The sequence below is a fragment of the Strix uralensis genome, chromosome 1 (genome assembly GCF_047716275.1).
Source record: "Strix uralensis isolate ZFMK-TIS-50842 chromosome 1, bStrUra1, whole genome shotgun sequence".
Lineage (NCBI taxonomy): Eukaryota > Metazoa > Chordata > Aves > Strigiformes > Strigidae > Strix > Strix uralensis.
Genome location: NC_133972.1, coordinates 63,957,771 through 63,980,151, shown reverse-complemented (window position 1 = coordinate 63,980,151; position 22,381 = coordinate 63,957,771). Strand labels below are relative to the sequence as shown.

Here is a 22,381-nt window from a genome sequence, read left to right as displayed (position 1 = left end):
GACAATGAAAATGAACAAGAAAATGGAGAAAGGGATGTGAAGAAATATCATGTCACAAACACCTGTCTGGGAGCCACTGGAGATGGAGGGCAGGAAAATGCTGATCAGCTGAAGAGCCAAAAAAGAAGAAACTACAACTGAGTGAACACTGAAACAACGATTAGAACTGATGAGCAGAGACTTAGAAAACTAAAGAGAATGGGAACATAATGAGGAGTCAAAGACATGAAAAAAAGACAAGAGTCTGACAAAGAAAGCTGCAGTTGAAAAAGAAAAAAAAAAAGAAAAAGTGACATTTGGAAGAAATGAGAGAAGACGCTGTATTCACTCAAAACTGGAACAGAATTTAAGATCCCCAACTCTTACCAACGCCTGTGATTAACACATGTCTGTGCAATCGTCTGACAAAGCAGACATCCCATCCACTTCTGCGCTTGGTCTACATGGGACACTGTGTAACAAATACTGCTATCAGTCCTTCAGCATGATCTGACAGACTGCAAGCATGGGATGCTTCTGTCTGTCTGACTGCCATCTCTCAGAGGAAAGAAAGTCTGTCCAGTCAGTGAACTGCCAGTGCTAGGCTTGCTGCCCACCACTGCAGGACAGCTGCAGGTAAGCAGCAGGACAGACCCAGGGGGAGACAAGCAGCCTTAGTAGGATGGGAGAGAGACAGGAAAACTGCCTAAAAACATCTATAAGAGGCTGAGAGTGGGACTCCAGAAACCTGGAGCACCTGCTCACACAGGGCAGGAGACATTTCTAAGTATGGTTTCTGTGGTTGGACCATCTTATGTAACAGATTAATTCAAGGAGCAAAGGTCCATGCAACTTAAAAGGCCCAGTCATTAATGTCACTGATCATGGGTGTCAAATCCCACAAGGCACAAGTTCTACATGAGAGCGTTAAACACATTATTGTCACAATGTCAATTGTTCAACCTAAGAAAAAGGCAGGATTAAGGATGCCTGTGAAACCTTTCTTTGGACCCATTTGTGCAGCATGCCTTCTGTGCTTCAAGAAAGATGCGGACCATCTGGAGAGAACTCAAAACAGTGAGAAGAATCAGAGCTCAAGAAAACATCATCTACAAAGAAAGTATGAACAAATTTGGGATTTCTGTTATGAGGTAAAGCATGCTGGGGAAATAAACTGAGAGCCTTTTGCACAAATCTATTCTCCATTATCCGTGGCAGATAGTACAAGTAGTAATGGGATAAACCCTGAATGAGGAGAGTGTGGGTTAGATGCGAGGAAAGTGTTTCCAACAGTAAAAACAAAAAAGAGACTGGAAGGGAATGTTTAGGGAAGATCTGGAGTTTTTGTTATTGGAAGATTTAACAGCAATTTATGTAAACTTCTGTCAGGAATGACTGCTGTAGATAACTGCCTTGGAAAAGGAGGTGAACTAGGTGACTTCCAAAGGTCCCTTCCCGCCCTATGACTCTGAGGTAGAGTTGCTTTAAAAACGATCCATCATAAAATTGTTCTTGAGATTATTTCCCTAGTCAATGTACGAACAGACAGGATGGACAACCAGTAAATACTTTTTTCTCATTTTTCAGTGTGTCGTTTTAGTCTTTACCTGCTGACAACTTTAAAGTTGTGCCCTGAAAGCCAAATGAGTAACTTCACTCTGCGCTAGACTGGTCACTGATATAATGCTGAAATAGTACTTCACTATTATTAAATTATTTATTTTTGTAACACGAAAGAATGCCATCCCCACTTTGCAGTTGTAGAAGTCAATCACTGACTTCAGAGGAAGATACTGTAAATGCGTACATGGATCTAGATCTGAAAGTGTAAAGGCAAAACTCTGCCATGATTTCAAGTGCCCTGTTTCATGCATAAGGTCCATCCACTGTAGAAAGAATTCCTGTAGCGAAACAAACATTCATGTAAAACTACAAACTGTATCATAATACATGTGCATGAAAAGAAATAATCAGTTTCAAAATTATTCTTAATACTGGTATCTTCTAAAATATGTGCTTGACTTTGTAACTTTAACTTAAACCTATTTTTAATATTAAGTATTTTATCTGAAGATCTAGAGCTTCTTCCAACACTGCAGTGTTATTCTGTCCAGACTATCTGATCTCTCTGCCACTCCACAATTTCTTTTTCCACTGAGTATTGCAAGTTTTGTAATGCACTTTCTTTGAAGATTAAAAAAAAAAAAAGGAACAAGATAAAGAAGTTCACAGCTACTTTTTCACCATTTTCTTTGTCTACACAATCAACAGATGTTCATCAACCACTTCTTTTCAATGGAATAAAGCACCCCAGCCCTCCACCTCCAGACTCCAAATTTCATTTTAGTAGCAGCAACAAAATAAGGAGGAATAGTGCAATTGGTCTGGAATGAAAATTAAATGCTTTGTCCAATTACAAGTGAAGCAGGAAAGCAGGAAGGTGTGTTGTCAGGTTTTTTTTGTAGTTTTAGCGACAGTCTCACAAGAGCAGATATTTAGCAAACCAAAGTATCAGAATCAAAAAAGCTGTGTGAAAATCTCAGCTTCTACTTATTTAAGAATGTTCTGTCTTCATGATTATGGCAAAAGGACTGAGAATGTGCAATTAATGCAATTTACAGTCTCTGAAAGTAGATGGAAAGTAAAATTAATCAAAAGGTGTTTTGTTCTTCTATGATATTGTGTTTCTAGGCCATTCGCGTTAGCTTTTAATGCTTGGAGTTGACAATGTGGGAAACAGAGGAGGAAGGTAGAAGTGGGCTCTGCTGTAAGTCGCAGCCGGTTTCTGGCTGCTTGCCTGCTTCATGGGCTGCACTTCCCCTGCTCTCTGCAGGCAGCACAAACCAAGGGAGCAGATTCCTTTCGAAGGAGCTGGATTCCACTCAGCCATAAGTCCTGGGCTGACAGAAGCTTCTCACAAGGCTTATAAAAAGAAAAAAGGAACAACCAAAGGAAAAGGCTCCAAAACCCATGATGCTCATGATATATAAGAGCTGGCAGCATTACTTTTACCACTGCCAGGCTTGATAGTTTATCTTTGCTTGACGTTATTGCCCCTCCCCACATGTGGTCAATAATTCACTCATTCCTTCCGAGCATACACACACACACGCTTCACCCCTTTCAGCCTCCCTACCCGAGTATGGCTCAGATACTATTTATTTTAATGGTTTTTAGCACATTGCTTTCTGAGCATTAATTCTAAATCTGTTATTAAATTCCCCACCCCAATCCCATTTGCAGCCAACAGTTCTCTTGGACTCCCATATCCCACACCTCAGAAAGGTTCCAACATTGACCATCTTCTCTCTCGCCTTTCTCTTAAATGTTCTCATTTAGCCTCAGCCTCAGGAGGGATCCAGAGAAAAATACGACACATGCCAAGCTTTGGCTAATCTCTCAGCTACCGAAATCCCCATCCTAGTTCTGATATATCCTACTATGTTAAAATCACTATTTTTCAGTAGCAAATTATTTAATTATTTCATGTAAAAGACTTCATTTTATGCCCTGTGTCCTGTGCTTCTCCAGATCCTTCATCTTCACTACCAAAGACAGAAACCCAGCATTGTCTTACACTCAACTGTGAAAAAAAGTGATGCAAAAGTAGCTCCACCTACACCTGCATCTACTTCTGGTGGAGGCTTTGGTTCTTTGCTGTGTTCTAGGCAATTCCTGCACTGTCTGTTATAATATACTTCCATAATTCTCCTACGTCTCATATACCTAAAGTTATTTTTAAATGTATAAATATTTCCACTGGATTAAGTTACTTATACTATAAAATAGAAACAGAAAAGCTTACAAAAATGAGATGAAGTTGATGAGTATAAATTATTTGGAAATCAGTTTCAAAACTACTTCCACAAGTTACAGGTTTAAAGTCTCTATGAAGTCACACCTTATCCTAAATCTTGATACATTTCCTCCCACCAGTATACAACCGAAAGTCATCAGTGTGTGTTATTTCACATGTTGTATTTTCTCTTAAGAGAACGGAGTCAAGCCACCGAGAATCCAGTTCTCCACCCCTGCATGGCACAGTGGCAGTGTCAGCACAACACAGACAATAATACAGATGATTGATCAAGAAGTCACAGATCAGAAGAGGCTTTCTTCTGCTAGGGTTCAAGACATAGTGCCAAAAAAACCCTGAAATCTATTTTTTTTTTCCCCTCATTGTTATGAGGGCACAAATGACTTCTGCAACTACCACCAGTTCTGCATCTAAGTCTGGAAACAAAATTACATGGGGTCAGAGAAACCTATGACTCCCAAGTAACTGCTTCACATCTCCTTAATACGTTTCTTTCCAAGATGTCAGAAACAAAGTCTGATCATTGCTATTTTAATTAAAAATTAATAATACTTAGCTTTTCAATGCTTTGATCAGCCAAAGCAATGGGCCCATAACAGCCTTTCAATCTTGCCTAATTTAAGTCAACACTTCCAGTTGGAAGGAAGCTGAGGGCAAATAAGGGCTGGTGCAGGACCATACAAAAGTTTTTTTTAGAAGACTTGCCCAGCTTTTAAAAAACAAGTTTATGGCTAGGGAAAGCACTGTAATCAACTATTCATGATAAAAGCAAGAAAGCAACCTTGAAAAGAACAGAGCATGGATGAAACAGCACTAAAACTTTTGCAAATGATCCAAACCAGGGCCAAATAAAGAACTAAAACAGCTGTTCAGTTCAAGTTGCTCTGCATATCTACTGCAATTTAATACCAGCTTTGGAAAATTCCATTAAGAACAGAAATTTTTGTGTATTTCATTCAGGTATACACACAAAATCTACTTAACCGAAATTCTCTATAAGAAGGGAAGTATCTCTTGGAACCCAAGAAGTTTGTGAGCATGTAAAACATGAAAATTCTATATGCAGCAAGTAGATGAAGTAATTTTTTGTGCATGGAAAATATGCTCTGTGTTGGATTAGGAGGAAGTAAAATGATGACGACAATTCTCTCCAAGTTTGTCAAAATATAATTACACCTGTAACTGTCTGGTAACTGGTTAACAGCAGTCTCTGCAGCAGAACAGACCCACTGGGTTATAAGCTGTTATCAGGCCTTCAGCATAGGAACTCTGCTAGAATTCTGTGACACCGTTTCAACAGTGGTCACAGACAATGTGTTCTGTTTTCCCTCAAACAATGCAATTAATACTTTCTTTACTTTTTGTGTAATTTATATTGATAAAAAGTTAAAAAGATACAAATATTGTTTTCTCTATTATAAATTCTGAAATAAGGAATAACCCAGTAGAAATGACAAGATATGTTTTACTTTGTTCCTAAAAATGTAGACATACAAGCTGAAACTTCAGAAATTACTTTATATGGATTTGCTAACACAAAAGGTTCAGTAGCCACATTTTATCTCATATCACTTATGACTGTTTAAATTAAAACAACTATACGCTGTAATCCTCAGTGTAGTCTGAGGACAACACTCAAGGAACATGCTTTTCACCTTGAGCTCCCTATACACCAATTAAGCCATCAGTCTGAAGCACAGGCTGCTGTTGCCAGTACTTCAAAGCACCAGTGGCACGTCCCAAGCCTGTGCCCCAAGCACTCTGCACCCCATTACCTGACTCCCAGCCCTGCCCTGACTCAGCACCTGCCTCCTCACTCACTAACCTGGTTTTAGCTTCCACACCCACAGAGGCAGTGGAGCTTGCAGACTCCTCAGATACTGAGTGCTGAAGGACTGGTGTTAGCTGCTTGGTGCTGTCCACTTCTGTTTGGGCATCCTCTTCTGCAGATTGCTCTTTGACTTCTGTTCAAAAAATAAGAACAATATTTATTTTATTTATTTATTTAGACTATAAAGACATCTGTAAACTTTCCTTTGTGCTGCAAACATCCACTTTATGTATAAATAGATTATCCCATGTAACTATGTTCTCAGACACAACAAAATAAAGAGTAGGAAAATACTACCCTTCAAATCTAGCTAAAACATGAAACTGAATGCTTATAAAGTTATTTCCATAACACAGTATACCACAGTAAGTAGTGAGGAATGGGGCAGGGGGAGCATTGTTCAGTGACAACCTTTTCACACGAGGCTGCAGTTTTAGACATTCTCATTCTCTCTGCATCTGCCTTTGTGCCCCTGCTCTGCCATTCATGAACAAACATCAGGGTGAGTACACTAATCTGGGGTATAATAAACCTTTCTTCCTCCCAGAGCTTTAACTTTGATCAATTCCCTGCACAAGTTCACTCCTAGTTACACTAACTCTATGATGGCACAGGGTTGAGGTGGCGAAGGAAGGAAGGACACAGTTTATGTCAGCTTGAACTTCATTTCGAACTGTAGGAATACAAGCAGTTTTTGCAACATCCTTTTAATTCAGATTACTTGATAGACAGAAGTATATACATCTACAGCTGACAATACTACTTGTGTGCCTAGAAAGTTTGGTTTTGCTCAGAAACATGAAACAAGTTGCCACTGTCTGTGCAACTTAAATGCTCTTCCCATTTGGTTTCCTCCTTTGCACAGAGTGAGACAGGGATTTGCCAGGAGGACACGGCAGTGTGCTGCTCCAAGTGCATCAGAATGCACAGGCACAAGGGTCAAGGCTGTAGACCAATAAAATTCAGTATTTCCGTACTCCTTCATACTTTGATTTTGAAACCTAAATAACATAAAAATCATAGGACTCTGGCACATGTTCTTTGGTATATCCAGCTTAAGACACTACTGCCTTCTCCTGTCAGTGTCCATGCCTGCTATATCCATCCAGACCAAGGACCTGTGCCTGGGCTGCACGTCACCTAAAGAAATTCCCATTCATGACAGGGTGTGCCAGACATTTATTTGCGCTGGTGTAAACTGGAATTGCTTCACCTATTTCATTTAAGTTACTCAGTAATATACATCTGAAATGGTTTTGGACATCTGAAACATCCAAAAATGGCTATCTGTCTGAAAGGCAAATGGCTTGCATTAAACCCATTCCACCACCCTATCCTGAAAAAAAAAATGCTGGACAGTCATTTGACACTAAATAAATATTCTGTTGGGAATACACCCCTTGTGATAGTAAATGGCTCCATACAGAAAACAAACCAAACTAAACCAAAACCCCACACCCTTAGTTTTTGGCACGTCTGAACAAACAATCCCTGCAACCTTTTCTGGACAAGGACTCCTGAAACAGGTAGCGTCCAGCAGAACCATTCATAGCAGTCTGTAGTGCATTTCCAAAGTATGTTGGATTTGAAGGATAATTTTGTGCAAGTAACCCCCAAATTTCTAAATACAATCTCAATGCAGAGCGCTAAAAAACCCACAACACAGCCCAGGACAACCACGCATGAAGTGTTTAAGGAAGACCACCAGAAGTTGTGGCCTTGCTCTGATCCATCTTGGTGACTTTATTTAACCTAGTTAAACTTCGCAAGAGGAACTCTCCTTTATTGTGTGCCTGCAGAAACTTTCAAGTAAGCAAAAGCCATTTACTCTTTGCCAGCTTTCATCTCATTATACATTAATGGGCAGCCATTACCCTGGAGAGGCAAAGTTCACAGGCACTAACTCATTCTCAAGAACTCTGGACTACGTGAAAAGACACAGATTGTTTCACTATCACTACGACTATATGAGCTTCCATCCTTATGGTGCTTTTTCCCCTGCTGTTTGCTTCTCTAGAAAAGAAGGGACCCAAATTATACTAAATGAGACAAACAACATCTCAACTGCTGTCTCTGCAATAAACCAAACTGTGTCTCAATATGCCGTTGGAAGACTGAAAACATGGTGCTCACCAAACAGAATGAAAATAGCGTTTATGTTAGTTGTGCATGCCATACTTCAACTTTGTGAAAAGTTTTCCAACAGAAGATTAAGGAAGAACAGAAGTAATGCATTTTACGAGTCAAACTCCTAGGTGATGGGGGTCTGGCACTGGCATGGCAAAGGGACAGCAAATACCCTCACCACTGCCTCAGAGATGTTCTTGGAAGCATCTGGCACAATACATTAACTGCTTTTCACTGTATTTAATGAATGTTCATCAGACTTGGTTATGGCATCCTACTTTGAAGCTTCTGGGAATGAAGGAACCATGAATGATTAATAAATGTGAACCTCATTTGCAGATTCATATATAAGGCTTTATTTTGCATCCTATTTTCATGACTGTTCCTATCACAATGAAGGTCTTGCCCATGTATAATGAGTTGGTGGGGGAACCGAGAATTAAAAAAACAACTGCACAATTCCCAAATGTCTCTAAGTTCTTTTTTAATGTCACTATCCATTATTAAAACATGAGGAAAATACTAGGAAAACATAGCATTTTAAAAAAATTTATTATTGAAGACAATTACAGCAATAGCTCTTCCCCACCTGACTGGTGAGGACAGAAAGGCTTTCTTTCCTTATTAAGGTTAAAAGAAATCCCCAAAAGTACAAGGAGTAGAGTTCCTGTCCACATGGGCCATCAAAAGGGTTGAGACTTCCATACACTTTACAACTCAGGTATATTCACAGAAACACACAGTTGAGGCTAGAATGCAGCCTGCAGGTCACCCTGTCCAACCCCCTGCTCAAGCAAAAGGCTACACAGAGCCAGCTGCCCAGGACTATGCCCAGATGGTTTTTGAGCATCGCCAAGGGTGGAGATACAAAATAGTAGCAAAAAAAAGAAAAACTGCCTAACATAGACAGGGGACAGATATGCAGGGAAGTCACTGGGATGGATAAGATTTAACGCATCTGTATTAAATTTCTCTTTTAATTAACACTTTCATCATATTTGCCTAAATAAGATGTATACATTGGGCTCCGGGTTGAAAAGACAATCGTTAGGTTTTATGCTGTTTAAGAAGTAATTTGAAATTTTTCAAATGAGGAAAATTATCTCTACAAAGATTCCATATTTTAAGCATTCAAAAATTTCTTCTCTGAATTGTTTTTATTCCTCCTTCTACAGCAAAATGCAGTGAATACTCAAAGAAAATAACAAATACCACATACTATTCTCAGTTGTTTATGTGGATTACCCACCTTCCTAATAGTAGTTGGTCTCCTTACTTACAGGTCTTATACAGAAATTTAAAATGTTCAGAGTAACAACTGTGCTGAGAATTTCCTCTTTTCCTGCTCTATCTTCAGATGGCTCAGAAACCTTTCCCCATGTAAGAGATATGCGTGGGACATGTAGACTCACAGGTGGAAGCCCGAATTTTAGTAAGCCCATCCATGGCAGCGGTTCCCTGCTGCAGTCACATGCATGCTTGTGGGAAGGAAGATTCTGGTGCTGGCTGGAATTTTATTACATGATCACAGATTTCTTTGGGGATGTGATGAAGCAAGAGTGATGAAGCAACACCAACTAAAGATCTAAAAAGTTCTTTTGTTACAAATAATCCTTTTCTGTTTTCTAGTAATCACATGACACTATGCTGCAAGCCACCTGAGTAAACCTACAGCAAGATAAGGAGATACATGTCTGGGCTCTGCTATGGCAATCAGGCAAAGAAAAGACACCAGCATATCCAAAAGTGGGGTTTTTTTAAAAGTTAGAAACTACTTTCCAAGTCAAAACTGAAAATATTGTAAGAGTTCTGCCACAAAACAAATCTCTTCTAAAATCTTATAATATTCAGTATATAGTGACACTGAAAAAAAATAAGAAAAACAGCGGTCATAAACATTAAATAAATATTCTACTACTGTTTAGATGCAACAAGTTGACTGTTAAACCAGTTTGCTGATTGGGACTCTACTGCCAGACTGGCAGAAAACAAAGCAAATGTCATGAGCTTTCAAAACTTTCAGTAAGAACACAAAGTATTGCAGGCTGGAAAACTCCAGTATCGCCACACACAGCAAGGACATTTCAGGGGTCTCGACTGCTGTTTACTGAGATGTGATGCAAGAGGGAGTAACAAGCTTTTAACCAGCGGTTGCAGGTGTTATTTTTTCACAAGGAAAGGGTAGTGCTGCATCAGAAAATGACAAACGGGACAAGGTGTTTTATGCAGCCTTGTAGGGTTCTACAGAAGTACAAGCAATACCAAAATGCTCTAGTTCTAGTAGTTTAGACAGATGAAGAAACCAGATCAGTGTAGCAACAACATGAAAAGAAATCCTAACAAGGGAATGTAAACTATGAATATAAAATGCTTATCTAGTACGGTAATTCCCTAGTTTCACTCACTGTCCGAGTTTAGGACCAAAACAAGTTTCCACTAGTCAGAGTTCATAGTTACTGTTCTGGACACAATTGCATAGAAACATCACCTCTCCTGCTAGTGTCTGAGGAATTCAGACTGGCATGCACAGTGATCACTTATGTGCAGAAATCTTTCACATACTGTAACTTTGTATGTATAGGTTTTAGGCAGCTATAGACAGGGGAACAAACGGACACACTGGAGCTAACTGGTCCCGTGCAGATCACCTGCAACCACTCCAGACAGCAGCAAGGCAAGCCAAGGCATATTGAAAGACACACCGAGAGTGATGGCTACCAACTGCCACCACTACTTGGGCTACACTGAGTTTGTAGCCATCTATTCTTGCCTGCTAAAAAACAGAACCATGGCAGAGAAAGGGAAAAAACCATACTGAAGTTTGAGTGTGACAGTAATAACCACATGCACAATCCATTTCTCCACAGACAGAGGCATACTTTCTTCATCTTAAGTCAACACTGTAAAATTTTATTCACAACAATAAAGAACAAAACCTACAACTGTATCAGAAATGTTCTGCTGGGTTTTTTTGCAAGTGCTGCACATGTATTTTCTTTTAAAACCACCACTTACCTATTTTTTCCTATCTGAAGGACATCACAGTGATTTTACTTACTGCAACAGTTATTATAGAGAGATGAGAAGAAAGCCTGCAGTTATTCTTTTTTGTACATTTCAGTGTCTATTTTGATACTGTTCATTCAAATAGGACTCCCATTTATTAAATACATTTTATACAGAAAATAACTTTGTGCAAATGTTGTACCGGTTATAGAATAAAAATAAGGTTTTCAATGTAGGACCATTTAAACTATAATTTCGGTCATTCTAAACATAAGACACCATATTATTGATAACAAACTCACAGTGGTCCGTGACTGAGGAACTTTCTAAGCTAGGGGTGGTATTCAGCAGCACTAATCTGATTATTTTTCCATTAATTTGTTCAGGACTTTTTGAAACCCATGTAAATTTCTCATGCCCAAAGCTCCACTAGCAATGAATTCTATAATTTAAGTAGATGCCAAGTGCAAATGCACCTACCTTTGTGCTCTGAACATGACCTGATGTCCCCTAATTTTTGTGTTGCACAACAAAATGAATCATCATTCCCTGTTCATTTTCTCTGTATCACTCATCATTTTGTGGGACTCTATTAAAATTCCTCTCCGGTCATATCATTTCAGGCTGAAGTCTTTACCTTAACTGCTCCCTGCACAGAAGCTATTATTTACTTCTCATACTTGCTGGCCTTTCCTGTACTTTCCCAATTACTGTTCGTCCTTATGGAGAAGGGGAAGCAGAACTGCACATGGCATTTAACATGCAGTCATGTCACGGGTTTATAAAGCAACAGCAATAAATAAAAAAAAAGAAAACAACAACAAAACACCACACTGATATTTCTTCCCCCCTTATCCATTTGCCACTGATTTGTAGAATTTGATTTTGACTTATAAAAGCTACTGCAGTTCTCAGAAGAACTACAGTACCACTTGCTCAGGTAGCAACAGCTATTTGAGATACAAAATTAGGATGGTGATTTTCTCCTGCATGTTCTTTTGCATGCACTACTACTGATTTTAAGAGTCTTTCAGTTTTCTGTAGTCAGTTTTCAGTGCCTTGCAAGTGGGTACCTCTTTTTATTACACTAAATAAGTTTCTTTTACCCACTACTTTCTTCCCTTTTGTACTTTCTTCCTTTTTGTACCTGACCTAGGAAAGGATTACCAGGGCAGATGCTTTATGGGACTCCAAAGCCAACCCGATTTATACTATGATTTTAATTAGGTGAGACTGGGGTCTCAATTTTTGTAATATTTCTTCTACCAAACTGGAGAGTTAGCCTCAACAAAGCATTATCAAACAATGGAGAGGGATCCATAGAACTAAATCGTACACAAACCAGCACTGTTTCCATTGAGGAAGAGAGTGTACAGCACACAAGATACATGTTAGTATTTCAATATATTTGACTGGTAATGTCAATGCAAATTCTGCCATCATGTCACGACATAGCAGCAGCACCAGCACTAAGCTTCGGGGCAACTGGAAGGTGGAATATTCTGGGTCCTTGAAAACTCCTTCCAAAACTTGTTGGTCATGTTTAACAAAGCATAGTTTGATATCAAAACTGCAAAAGCACTACTGAATAAATAAACAAAAACAGAGGTTGCATTTTAGAAATAACCTCCACAATGAAAAACTCAGTGAGGTTAGAATTTATTTGGAAGTAACAGATTCTACCTACTACAAAATATCCTACCTGCTCTCAAAACACCTGAGACAGAGATATCTGTCAGGAGGAAAAAAATAAGATTTTTCTAAATGGCCCATTTTAAGCCTGCATGACGATAGATGTTATTATTGAGTAAGCCTCTAATGATTTGAAAGCAAGTATCAAATAACTTCCTGTTGCGTTTGGTTTCCTCCTTACAAAAAAGTTATCAGAATACAATGACAAATAGTAATATGCTTATAATAATAACAACAAGATGCTTCAGTTCTGCTAATTTTTCCAGTGGCTGGAGAGGTAGGAGTCAGCTGTATAAGAAAGACGGAACTACTCCTTTTATGGCAAGTACTATTAAATGCATTAAAACATATGTAAGGGCATTTTAAAGCATGTATTTGCCCAAAATATTTATGAACAAATTTGATCTACAAGCAATGCCCTCAGTGATGTTAATTCTTCCTTTCATTAATTTTTAGAAGTGGTAAGTGATACAGTGATGAGGCCTAAGTATCTGTCTGAAAAGCACAAAGTGGATTTGCTGTTAACAAGTTGATGTGAGCTTTTGCCACTGATTCACCCAAACCAGGACTTGCTCTTAGGTGTGTTTTACTTATCTTAGTGGGAGGCTCTGCTCAGTATGGTTCATACTGGTACAAAAGGTGACTGCATTTTCTCTAATCAGTAGGATATTGCAATAATTTTTTTCTCTAGGTAAGTGCTTTTCAGGCTGCTTCAAAGCTGATGAGATTCTGAGTTAGTCCAAAATTCTCTGGCAGCTTCTTACACAGACAACTTTCCTTCACCAAGAAGTGTTTGTTTCTGGTTCTTCTGTGATTTGCACCAATACAAAAGAGGCTGGTTAGAGGAAGACTTCAGGGAGTTAACGTGATGTTCAATAAGAAATCAACTGGCCAGGCAATGCCACTGGGTCTGAAAACAACATTAATGATGACAAGGCAAGGAGCTACCAGTTGATAAAATCATACAGATTCTTTTATGTATTATCAATTCTGAAGCCTCTAGACACCATGGGGAGGTAACGGTCTGTTATTAAGTACTAATTTATTTTAAGAATTGGTTGACATGGTACAGATAGTAAACAGAATACCCGATGGATTTACTGTGAGTTTCCCAAGACACTCAGCAGCTAAACTAAACTTATTTCATTGCACTTTTCCCAGATTAAAGTCTGAATCTCAACATTTTTATGTGACACAAAGACAGGAAGAATTACAGACTCTAGGATGAGTTGGATATTTCACAAGTGTTCTCAAAAAAAAAAAAAAAGAGGGAATAATCAAAGAATTACCACAAGAGAACTCAGTTTCAGCCAACTTAAATGCAGAACCAAGAAAATGGCAAGTACAGAAACTTGCTGAAGCTAATAGAAGATGGGGAAAAGAAGCAGAAGCTAGATCTTCATTAGTAAGAGAGGGCCACCAAACCTATAGAAAGCTTATCAGGAGATTATTTGTCATATTACTTCTTTCTTTAGATTAGCGTACTTTGTATTTGTATATATATGTGCACACACAGGCACATGCTTTACAGACTTCTGTGTTTTGGTTTGAGGTTTTTTTTGGCCATCACAGAGTTTCACTCATCAGAAGAAAACTCCTCTTATGGAGAGGACCAACACAAGGTGACCTACAGGAAAACACAGCATTCTACACCAAACTGTATTTTACCGATAGCCAGAAAAGTGCAAGGTGTTAATGGCTGGAAGGTCTTGACAGGACCAGAAGCAACAGGCACAAACTGAAACACAAGAGGTTCCCTCTGAACATCAGGAAACACTTTTTTACTGTGAGGGTGACTGAGCACTGGAGCAGGTTGCCCAGAGAGTTTGTGGCATGTCCAAGGATAGAGATACTCAAAAGCTGTCTGGACATGGTCCTGGGCAACTGGCTCTTCATGATCCTGCTTGAGCAGGGGGGTTGGACCAGATGGCTTTCAGAGGTCCCTGTCAACCTCAACCATTCTGTGACGTTGTGGGTGCTAAAATGATGGGAGGGAGGGGTAACCTCAACATTGGTTGGATAGAAAAATGCCAGTGTAAAGTTACTGGTGGGAACCACAGTGAAGAAAAATGGAGTAAGTAACAGACAACTGGAAAGACCAATACAAAGCTGAGAAGCAAAACAGTCACTAAGGGATAAACCAAGAAATCAGCAAGACAGACAGGCCTGGTGGGTAAAGGAAAGGAGTCTATCCTGAGGCTGACAAGAAGCTGAAAGTCTAATGATTCAGTAGAAGCAGGTGCCAGCACCATTTTTTAGGAAAAAGTTGACAGCTCCAAACAGCCCTTTTTCCCAAATTCAGAAATTTCCTTTTTCCAATTCCAAATCCCTCCTCTCTTTCCCGTCTTAAGAATTCTATGTTCATTTATATTAAAAGCACACATAGCACTTGGCAGAAAAAGGGCAGGGCTCAGAAATCACTGTAGTTGGCGGGGATAATGACCCATACTGAAATGATCAGAGCTTACCCTGCTTTGCTTCCAATTCTGCCTCTTTTTACATAGGAGATTATAGAATTTTTTTAAGGGTAGCAACTTGTTTCCTGGACTGCCATTAAAATGGCCATGCCTTAGCATTACAAAAGAGCCACTTAAGAATTTTTTTCTCTTTTTAACAGATATTTGTGTCAACGTTACAAATGGAAAGAATGTATAATGTTTAGTATATACATCCTCCCTTGCTTTTTTCCCCATAAAAGATTTGACAGCTAGAAAACAACTCTTTATACTTGGTGGGATTATATGGGGCATCTTCTTTTTCCCTCCCTGTGAGGAAAGTTCTCATTCCTCCTGCATTGCTCCCTCCCTTCCCCTCTAAAACTAGAACTCATAACACTGAATACAACATTTATAACGTGGCTTCTCTCATTTTATGAAAATTAATTCACAAAAGCACACTAGTAATGCTAGACTCCATAAATAAAACAAAATAGAAACAACCTCCCAAACCCAGACAAACCAGAAATAAAAACCTCACACAGTAAAAGAATTCCTGATTATACTAAACACATGAACCAAACAATGGAAAAGAAATACAGAAACTCAAAATATGACAGAAGTTGCACATCAAGAGTTTTTCTATGTTCAGATGATCTCATTTTGAGTTTTGTAGTATTACTATATTGTGGTTTGGTTTGCCAACTACTACAGCAAATGGTTGGCAAGTCCACCTTCTGCAAGAAAACAAACTAAAAAGCCTTTTAGTCAAAGTAAAAATTCATAAACTGAAACACAAATATACTTCGAATAATACTGTTTTACATGGAGCAATAAACTGGGATTACTCCTTCTCCCACACTTTATTATTAACACAGATAAGCACTTAGAAGTTTTAAAGGAAGCAGTCTTTTCAATTAATATGATTAAAACTCTATCAAGTCATACGGTGTTCAGCTTTTAAAATAACATAATTGCAATTCTGTCTCTAACAAACTGCTCAAGACACTAATGCTCTTTCAAGTCTATTCTAGTTCCCCCTGTCAAAATGGGATTTCAGACCTATGTACTTTTACAAGGCTTCTTTTCACTTTAGAGTACAGTTTGCAAAATCATCTTGGGCTCAGCACTGAAGTGATGGTGCATCACTTCAGCAGCAGACCCAATGGAGCCTTTGTCTATCAGGATTTCTAGCACAGTGTTCCGCTGTTGTCTGTACCTTTAGAAATAAGCATCAGCCCTCTGTGACAGCCAGGATGGTTTTGATGAGGATAATGCAGAGACTTATCTATATGCACTCTTGAAGCCTTAAAAATAATTATCTGTGTCCCCCTCTCTTTCAAAGTAAAAGCTGCTCTCAGATCTCTGTTGAGGAATTTTCGTAATAATGACACGTAATGCCAAAAAGATATATCTATCACTAAATTCCCTACACAGTAGTGTACCAGCAGTTGTTAAGCCTGAATTTCTTTTTGGTTTGAGTTTTTTTAAAAAAAACATATTTAAAATTTACAAAACTTACCACTTATAAATCACAGTTTCTGTCCCCTTTGCTTTTCATAAGACTGTTTCTAGCACATGGGATAGGAAGAGTAATAGATGGAATAAAGGACACAATTAGAACTAGCTGCCTTCCTTTCCCCTACTCTGTTTTTCTACAGACAAGTATCTTCTACAACTTTTTCAAGTTCAACTTTAGTAACTGGTAATTCTCTACTTGTACAAGCTGGAAAAGACCCTCCAAGTTCACTACCACCATCAACTTATTACCAGAGTCAGAAAAACAACTGACAGAATAAAACAATGCAGCATCCTTGTATTATAATGTAATCTAGACTCCCTCCACAAACCATCAACAACACTTAGATTCAACACAAGTTGTGACTAAACGCTCATAACACTCCCCAAAGCATAGAGGCTCGAGTACAAAGCCTCCATCACCATTCACCAGCTAGCAAGTAAGAAGCAAGAAACCAGCATATAGAGTTGAAGCTCATCCTCCATACACTTGGTAATTTCAGTCTCTTCTTTTATAGCTTTCACTACTGCAACCACATTCCTGTATGGTCTATATAAGATGTTGCTGCAAAATGGCTCCTGCGAGGTCCTCTACTTGTTCTCCCTACAAATCTACACTAAGCACAGATTCTTACCTTCATCTTTAAGGACTTTACAACTCTACCTCCTTTACTTAGCAACTCAGAGAGTAATTTGACAACTCCCTTCACTCAGCTGGCATTTTCATGCAATTCCCACCCTGACCACCAGCTTCTGCTGTTAGCATCTCCGCACTTCCTTCCACTTTGCTCATTACACATATAGGGCCACCTAATTAAAGTTATAAACCCTTATGTCTCAATGCATTTTTTAAAGCTTATTTCTGTCAAACCAACAAACTTCCGCCAATTGGCCATGGCATCATCCTTCCTGGCAGGTTTCATCTTTCTACACATATTCAGTCCCTGGTTAAAAACAGGCAAATGGCTACAGACATGTGCCTGGCAGAGAGATGACAGTTCTTCACCATGGCCTTTATCTTGTGTGTTAGCTCATCTGCTTGTCTCTTTAGACTCTTAACCTGCCAGAACTGAAATCACAGACTGTTGCAACAGTACTCGGTCCAGTAAAATGAGATCCCTCTGGTAACAGAAGCATTTGGGTACTATCATAACCAATATTTACAAAAGCAAGAACAGAGACTTATCTTGTTTCCTAAGCAGCAGTAGGAAGCATTAACATTTGGTTATCCCAGTTATCCCTTTGGTATATAATCTGCTATAGTCAGCTGAAGATACAGGTCAATAAGTAATACTATATTTTGGTAGGTATTCTAAAAATAGCAGCTACTGCTTCAGACCTCTTATTTTTGTTAGATACAGACTTGCAAGACCAGGAAAAGAACCTCTATATAACTACACTATGAAGGCATTCCCATTAGACTATTTAAAAGCAATAGGTTCATATAGCTTTAATTAATATAGGTTCATGTAGCTTTAATTAATATAGGTTTAAATAATACAGGGTATTTTTCTATCTGCCCAAATGCACATCTTATACTACAAAATTAAATATTTGTCTACTAAAGTCCTGCACAATTAAATGCATTTCCGAGAGAGAAACAATCAAGTCAGCATCAACACTATATTCTCATTACCTGTTTCCACAGTGTTTTCTGTTTCTGCTGCCTCCAAACCATCCATACTGTCTTCATCCTCCACTGCAGTTTTTCCTCTACTCCGAGGCCTGCAAACATAAGAAGGGAAAACTCTTTTTAAACTGAAAGCAGTTTTAAAATTTTAAAGTTTTAGATTTAAATTAGGATTTAAATAATTGCATTTTGAAGGATAATTGTCAGCACTAAATTATGTAACATTTAAGCTAACCCATGATTTAAGTTTTGTACCAATCAGTTTCCTCCCCTTTCTTCCTGTTCTAGGTAATATTCTTAACAATGTACACCTGAATCGGCAGTTGGTCCCTTAAGTTTTTCTGATTATTCTTACAAGAAAAATATAATAACAAATTTTACTGAACAAAAGATACATTAAATTGGCAAGATTTTAAAATACAGGTATCCTGTTTACTCCACTCAGAAAGTAACTATAGCTAGATATGAGACAACACAATCCAAAAATCTGGCCAGCAGTTACATACACTATAAAATAGATACTGATCCAACCAGAGCATTCTTGGAAGAAATTTCTATAGAATAATAATGACACTAAAGCAATTAAATTGAAACATGTATTATTTTCCGTGAAACAAATATTTTGACACATGAAATAAAATGTTATGAGAGATGACTAGATGTCATCACATTAAGAAAGTCATCACGTGAGGACAGCACATCAGAACCAAAATACCTGGCAGATTTGTTTCAATTTCAACCAAGGTCTGATGGAAAGCAGACAGGTTTGTGCCACAAATTCCAGCCTTTTTTCCCTGCCTGGCTCTTCAGCAACTAACGTGGTGGGCTGTTGCAAAGCCCAAGCATCCAGATTCCCAGCTGTTCAGCAGCCCATTTGAAAGGGAGCCAAGAGCTTGGCACCTCGCCTCCCAAATTTTCAGGCTACTTGGCAACCTGCCTGGTGTGCTGACGGAAAGCCTGGGAGACCCTGCGAGCTTCTGATTCCAAGTACACAAATTCTGAGCGGTTTGGGGCATCTCAGCGGTTCCAACGTCCCAGAGCTCCCAAGGCAACCATTCACCCAACCGACATGCCTTGAATCAGGATGCCACGCAGGCCAGCACACAGGCACCCTGCTTGCTCCCCCCTGCCCCCCCCCAACAAAACCGCTCCGGTTCCTCTTTCATGGAGGATTCTGAAAGGTTTGGGTTTAGTTCTATGTTAGGGTAAAAAGAGTTTGGGGTTTTTTTTAAGTTATTAAATCATTCCAAAACCAGCATTTTCTTTTTTTGTAGAGTCTTGTAACACTTAAATCTATCCAAACTATTCCCACAGAACTAGATCTGCTCAATCAGCTACAAAATAAACTCTATTGTACAATATCTTCGGTTCTCATGGATCAAACAGGATAACATGCATGGAACTGGAACCATTTTTTGAGTCTACATGTGTAGTTCTCCTGCTAGAACAGGAGTGACTGTCTTGGACTACCTAACAAGAGAATTCCTTCAAATTGTGTTGGGGCCAGTTTTGTCTCTGCAAAGGAGGAAAAGAAGAATTAAAATGAGGCTCAAACAAAAGACTGAAAAAACCCACTCCATTTACAAAGGAGTGGGGGGGAGGGGAAAGCAAGAGGACAGAAGGACTCTTCTTGGCATCCCTACAAAATTTGTTCAGGACAGTGCTGAAAAACGTGGGCGCAGTGGCAACCCTAGTGATACAAGGTTATCTCTCCCCTTGCCTGCTTATCCATAAGCAGTGACAGTATACACGTAACACACAAAGTAAGTAATAGTCTTCTTAGACAAGACAAAAGCCAGCATCCTCTTCAGTTATTTGCCAATTTACAAGCTTCCAGTGTAGTTTCTTAAAACCCATGTGTCACAAATATTTAAACCAGAATACACTGTAGTGACCAGGAGAAACTATCTTATACTCCTCCCTTCAGCCACCATATCAGCCCATCCACACGCACAGCGACTGGTGAGCTGGCCGGAAGGTGGACACGTGTTTTGGAAGTGGGAAGGACACAACAGTTTCTCACAGCAGCACCTGAGATCATACACAGATTTATTCCCGTTCGTAACAAAGAGTAGGGAGTAGAGCAAAAGGAACATCATGCTCATTGGAAAAAATAGGCTCTTGCAGCAAGATTGAGATATAGCAAGAAAGAGGTAAGACTCTTCTAACACTTATAAAAACAATGCATCTGGTAAGAAAACAAAAGCATTTAAGTATTACATTTCTTGTAGTTCTTTACAATATCCCAGCACATCAGCCATCACCAAATGAAAGGATGGGAATGCAGGTAAGTGAAATCACTTCCCTTGGTGCAAGAATGCTCAAAAGCTTTACAGAACACAACCAGCTAAGAACGGGGATTATTTCTAAATCCTATCCTAATTATTCTTCTACCAACTCTCCATCTGCAATGCAAAGTTACAGGCTTGTACTTAAACCAGGATTGCTTTGAAATCATCACAAAGCTAAACGATAGTTCTGCTTTCTTCAAAAGTACCCCATTTCAGTATTCTCCAGCACAACCCTGTAGGTGAAGGTCACTGGATAGTAGAAGATGATGACTGTTTATGTTTATTTAATAATTTATATATGGCTTTAGATTTTCTATTAAAATTACATTTTCTGTATTAAACACCAAAGTACCTCACAAAGCCTTTTTAAATATTTTGTTTAAACAAGAGCAGTATTCACTCCTTGAACTCCCTACCGTATTTTAGCAACCCATTTAACACTAAGGAAAATCAGATGTTTCAATTAATTAAACATAATTGCTTCTTTCAGCAAAAGATAATCATGTCTGGTGTTTTCTTATCATTCCCCTCCCCCCAAATATTCTACAAAAACCCTTCATAATGCCATGCAGGTTTCAAATAAAACTGAAGAAGTGGTGGAAAAAATACTGGATTATATCATTAACTTATTCTTCTAGTTACATTCACTTCACAATCATCAGAAGAGATTCTGTAGTCTACAAATTTATGTTTGGCTTCGAGAAAAAAATAATTCAAGTCACAAAACAGCGAAATATACACTGTACTGCCAACTATAATTTAATGCTTCCACAGAAAACAACATTTGAGAAGGCCATATAGCATACCTAATCATTGCAATCAACATTTGTAATAAGGATGGATTGTTTAATGTTACTTGCATTAAATTTATACATTTTATTTAGTAGTTTTATACATAAAGCTTTTGGCTGGTTTGCATAACACTAGATTTTTCCACTGACAAACCCTGTACATTTTTTATTTTTTTATTTACTTATTCCACTCCCCCTTAAATAAAAGCAACCTGTGCTCCATTCTACTCCTGGGACTTGACTACTTCTGAAGTTCATCCTTCTGAAGGAGGATGCAAAAAGGCTGTGGGGGCAGACAGCAGCGGGGCCAGCTTTTGCTGCCCTAAAACAATTACGGAACAACAGCCCATGACTATTCCCCTTTGCTCACACACAGACAGACAGTACTGAACCGTTACTGCTATACTGAACATTATAACCCGAGTTCTGCTCTACATCTCAAAGCTCAATTCCAAACTCTCTTACTAGGAGGAGTAACTACATCATGCTTTTACGTATCATTGCAGAAACCCCATTAGCTCGCAACAGCAGAAGTACTGAACACAGATGAGCCACATCTCCTACAGCTTACAAACCAAGAACAAAATGTACAGGCAGAGCCTGACCAATACAGACTCTACAAGAAAACAATAAATATTAATCAGTACAACAGGCAGTGGGCTTGGCAACCAGGCTGAACCACTGCCAAGGTTTCCGCAATTGGCTTTCTCGCTTGCCTTTTTCCTACAATGGAGTTCAATTTAGAAGGAAAAAACAAAAGCACATCTATTAATGTTTAAAAGAAGAGATCCACTGAGAAAAATGTAACTTCTTCAAGTGTTTAAAGCACATTCAGCGTTTCAAGAAACAGTCAACAAAATACAAAACTATACTTTTTTAAGCATATTGGACTCCAGTTGAATATAATTACTGTCTAGAATAATTTTACTCATATTTGCATAAAATGGTGTCGTTTATCAAAATCCTTTGTGACCTACTCCTAAATTTGCTATCAATTAGCTTTCTTAGCTAATGCCTTTCATTAATCTCCATCTTTAAATACACCATAGTAAACAAAAATCTCGTAATTCTTCTCTGGGTAAGCAACTAATTAAATTTAGCCCACGGGAAAAAGAGCCCAGAAAAACCTTCTGCAGGGCTTAGCAGAGCGTTAGGTACTCCCTCTGCACTGGGAGAAAGCCTTGCTGAGGTTGTCTCAAAGTCTCACCAACTTCACTAACACAGGAAGATCACCAGGAACCTGAGTGACTTCTGCTGAACTGCA

The 22,381-nt window shown here is 38.8% G+C and overlaps 1 protein-coding gene across 14 annotated transcripts in view; it reads right to left on the bottom strand.

Moving 5' to 3' along the window:
- The window catches only part of KMT2C (lysine methyltransferase 2C), a 200,517-nt gene that overhangs the window by 132,662 nt on the left and 45,474 nt on the right, over positions 1–22,381 (bottom strand). For all 14 annotated transcript variants that reach the window (XM_074868992.1, XM_074869002.1, XM_074868983.1 and 11 more), the window contains 2 exons: positions 18,042–18,130; positions 5,622–5,760 (listed from right to left, as the gene is read on the bottom strand). In XM_074868992.1, coding sequence (XP_074725093.1) covers positions 5,622–5,760; positions 18,042–18,130 — 228 coding nt within the window. The remainder of the gene's footprint in view (positions 1–5,621; positions 5,761–18,041; positions 18,131–22,381) is intronic.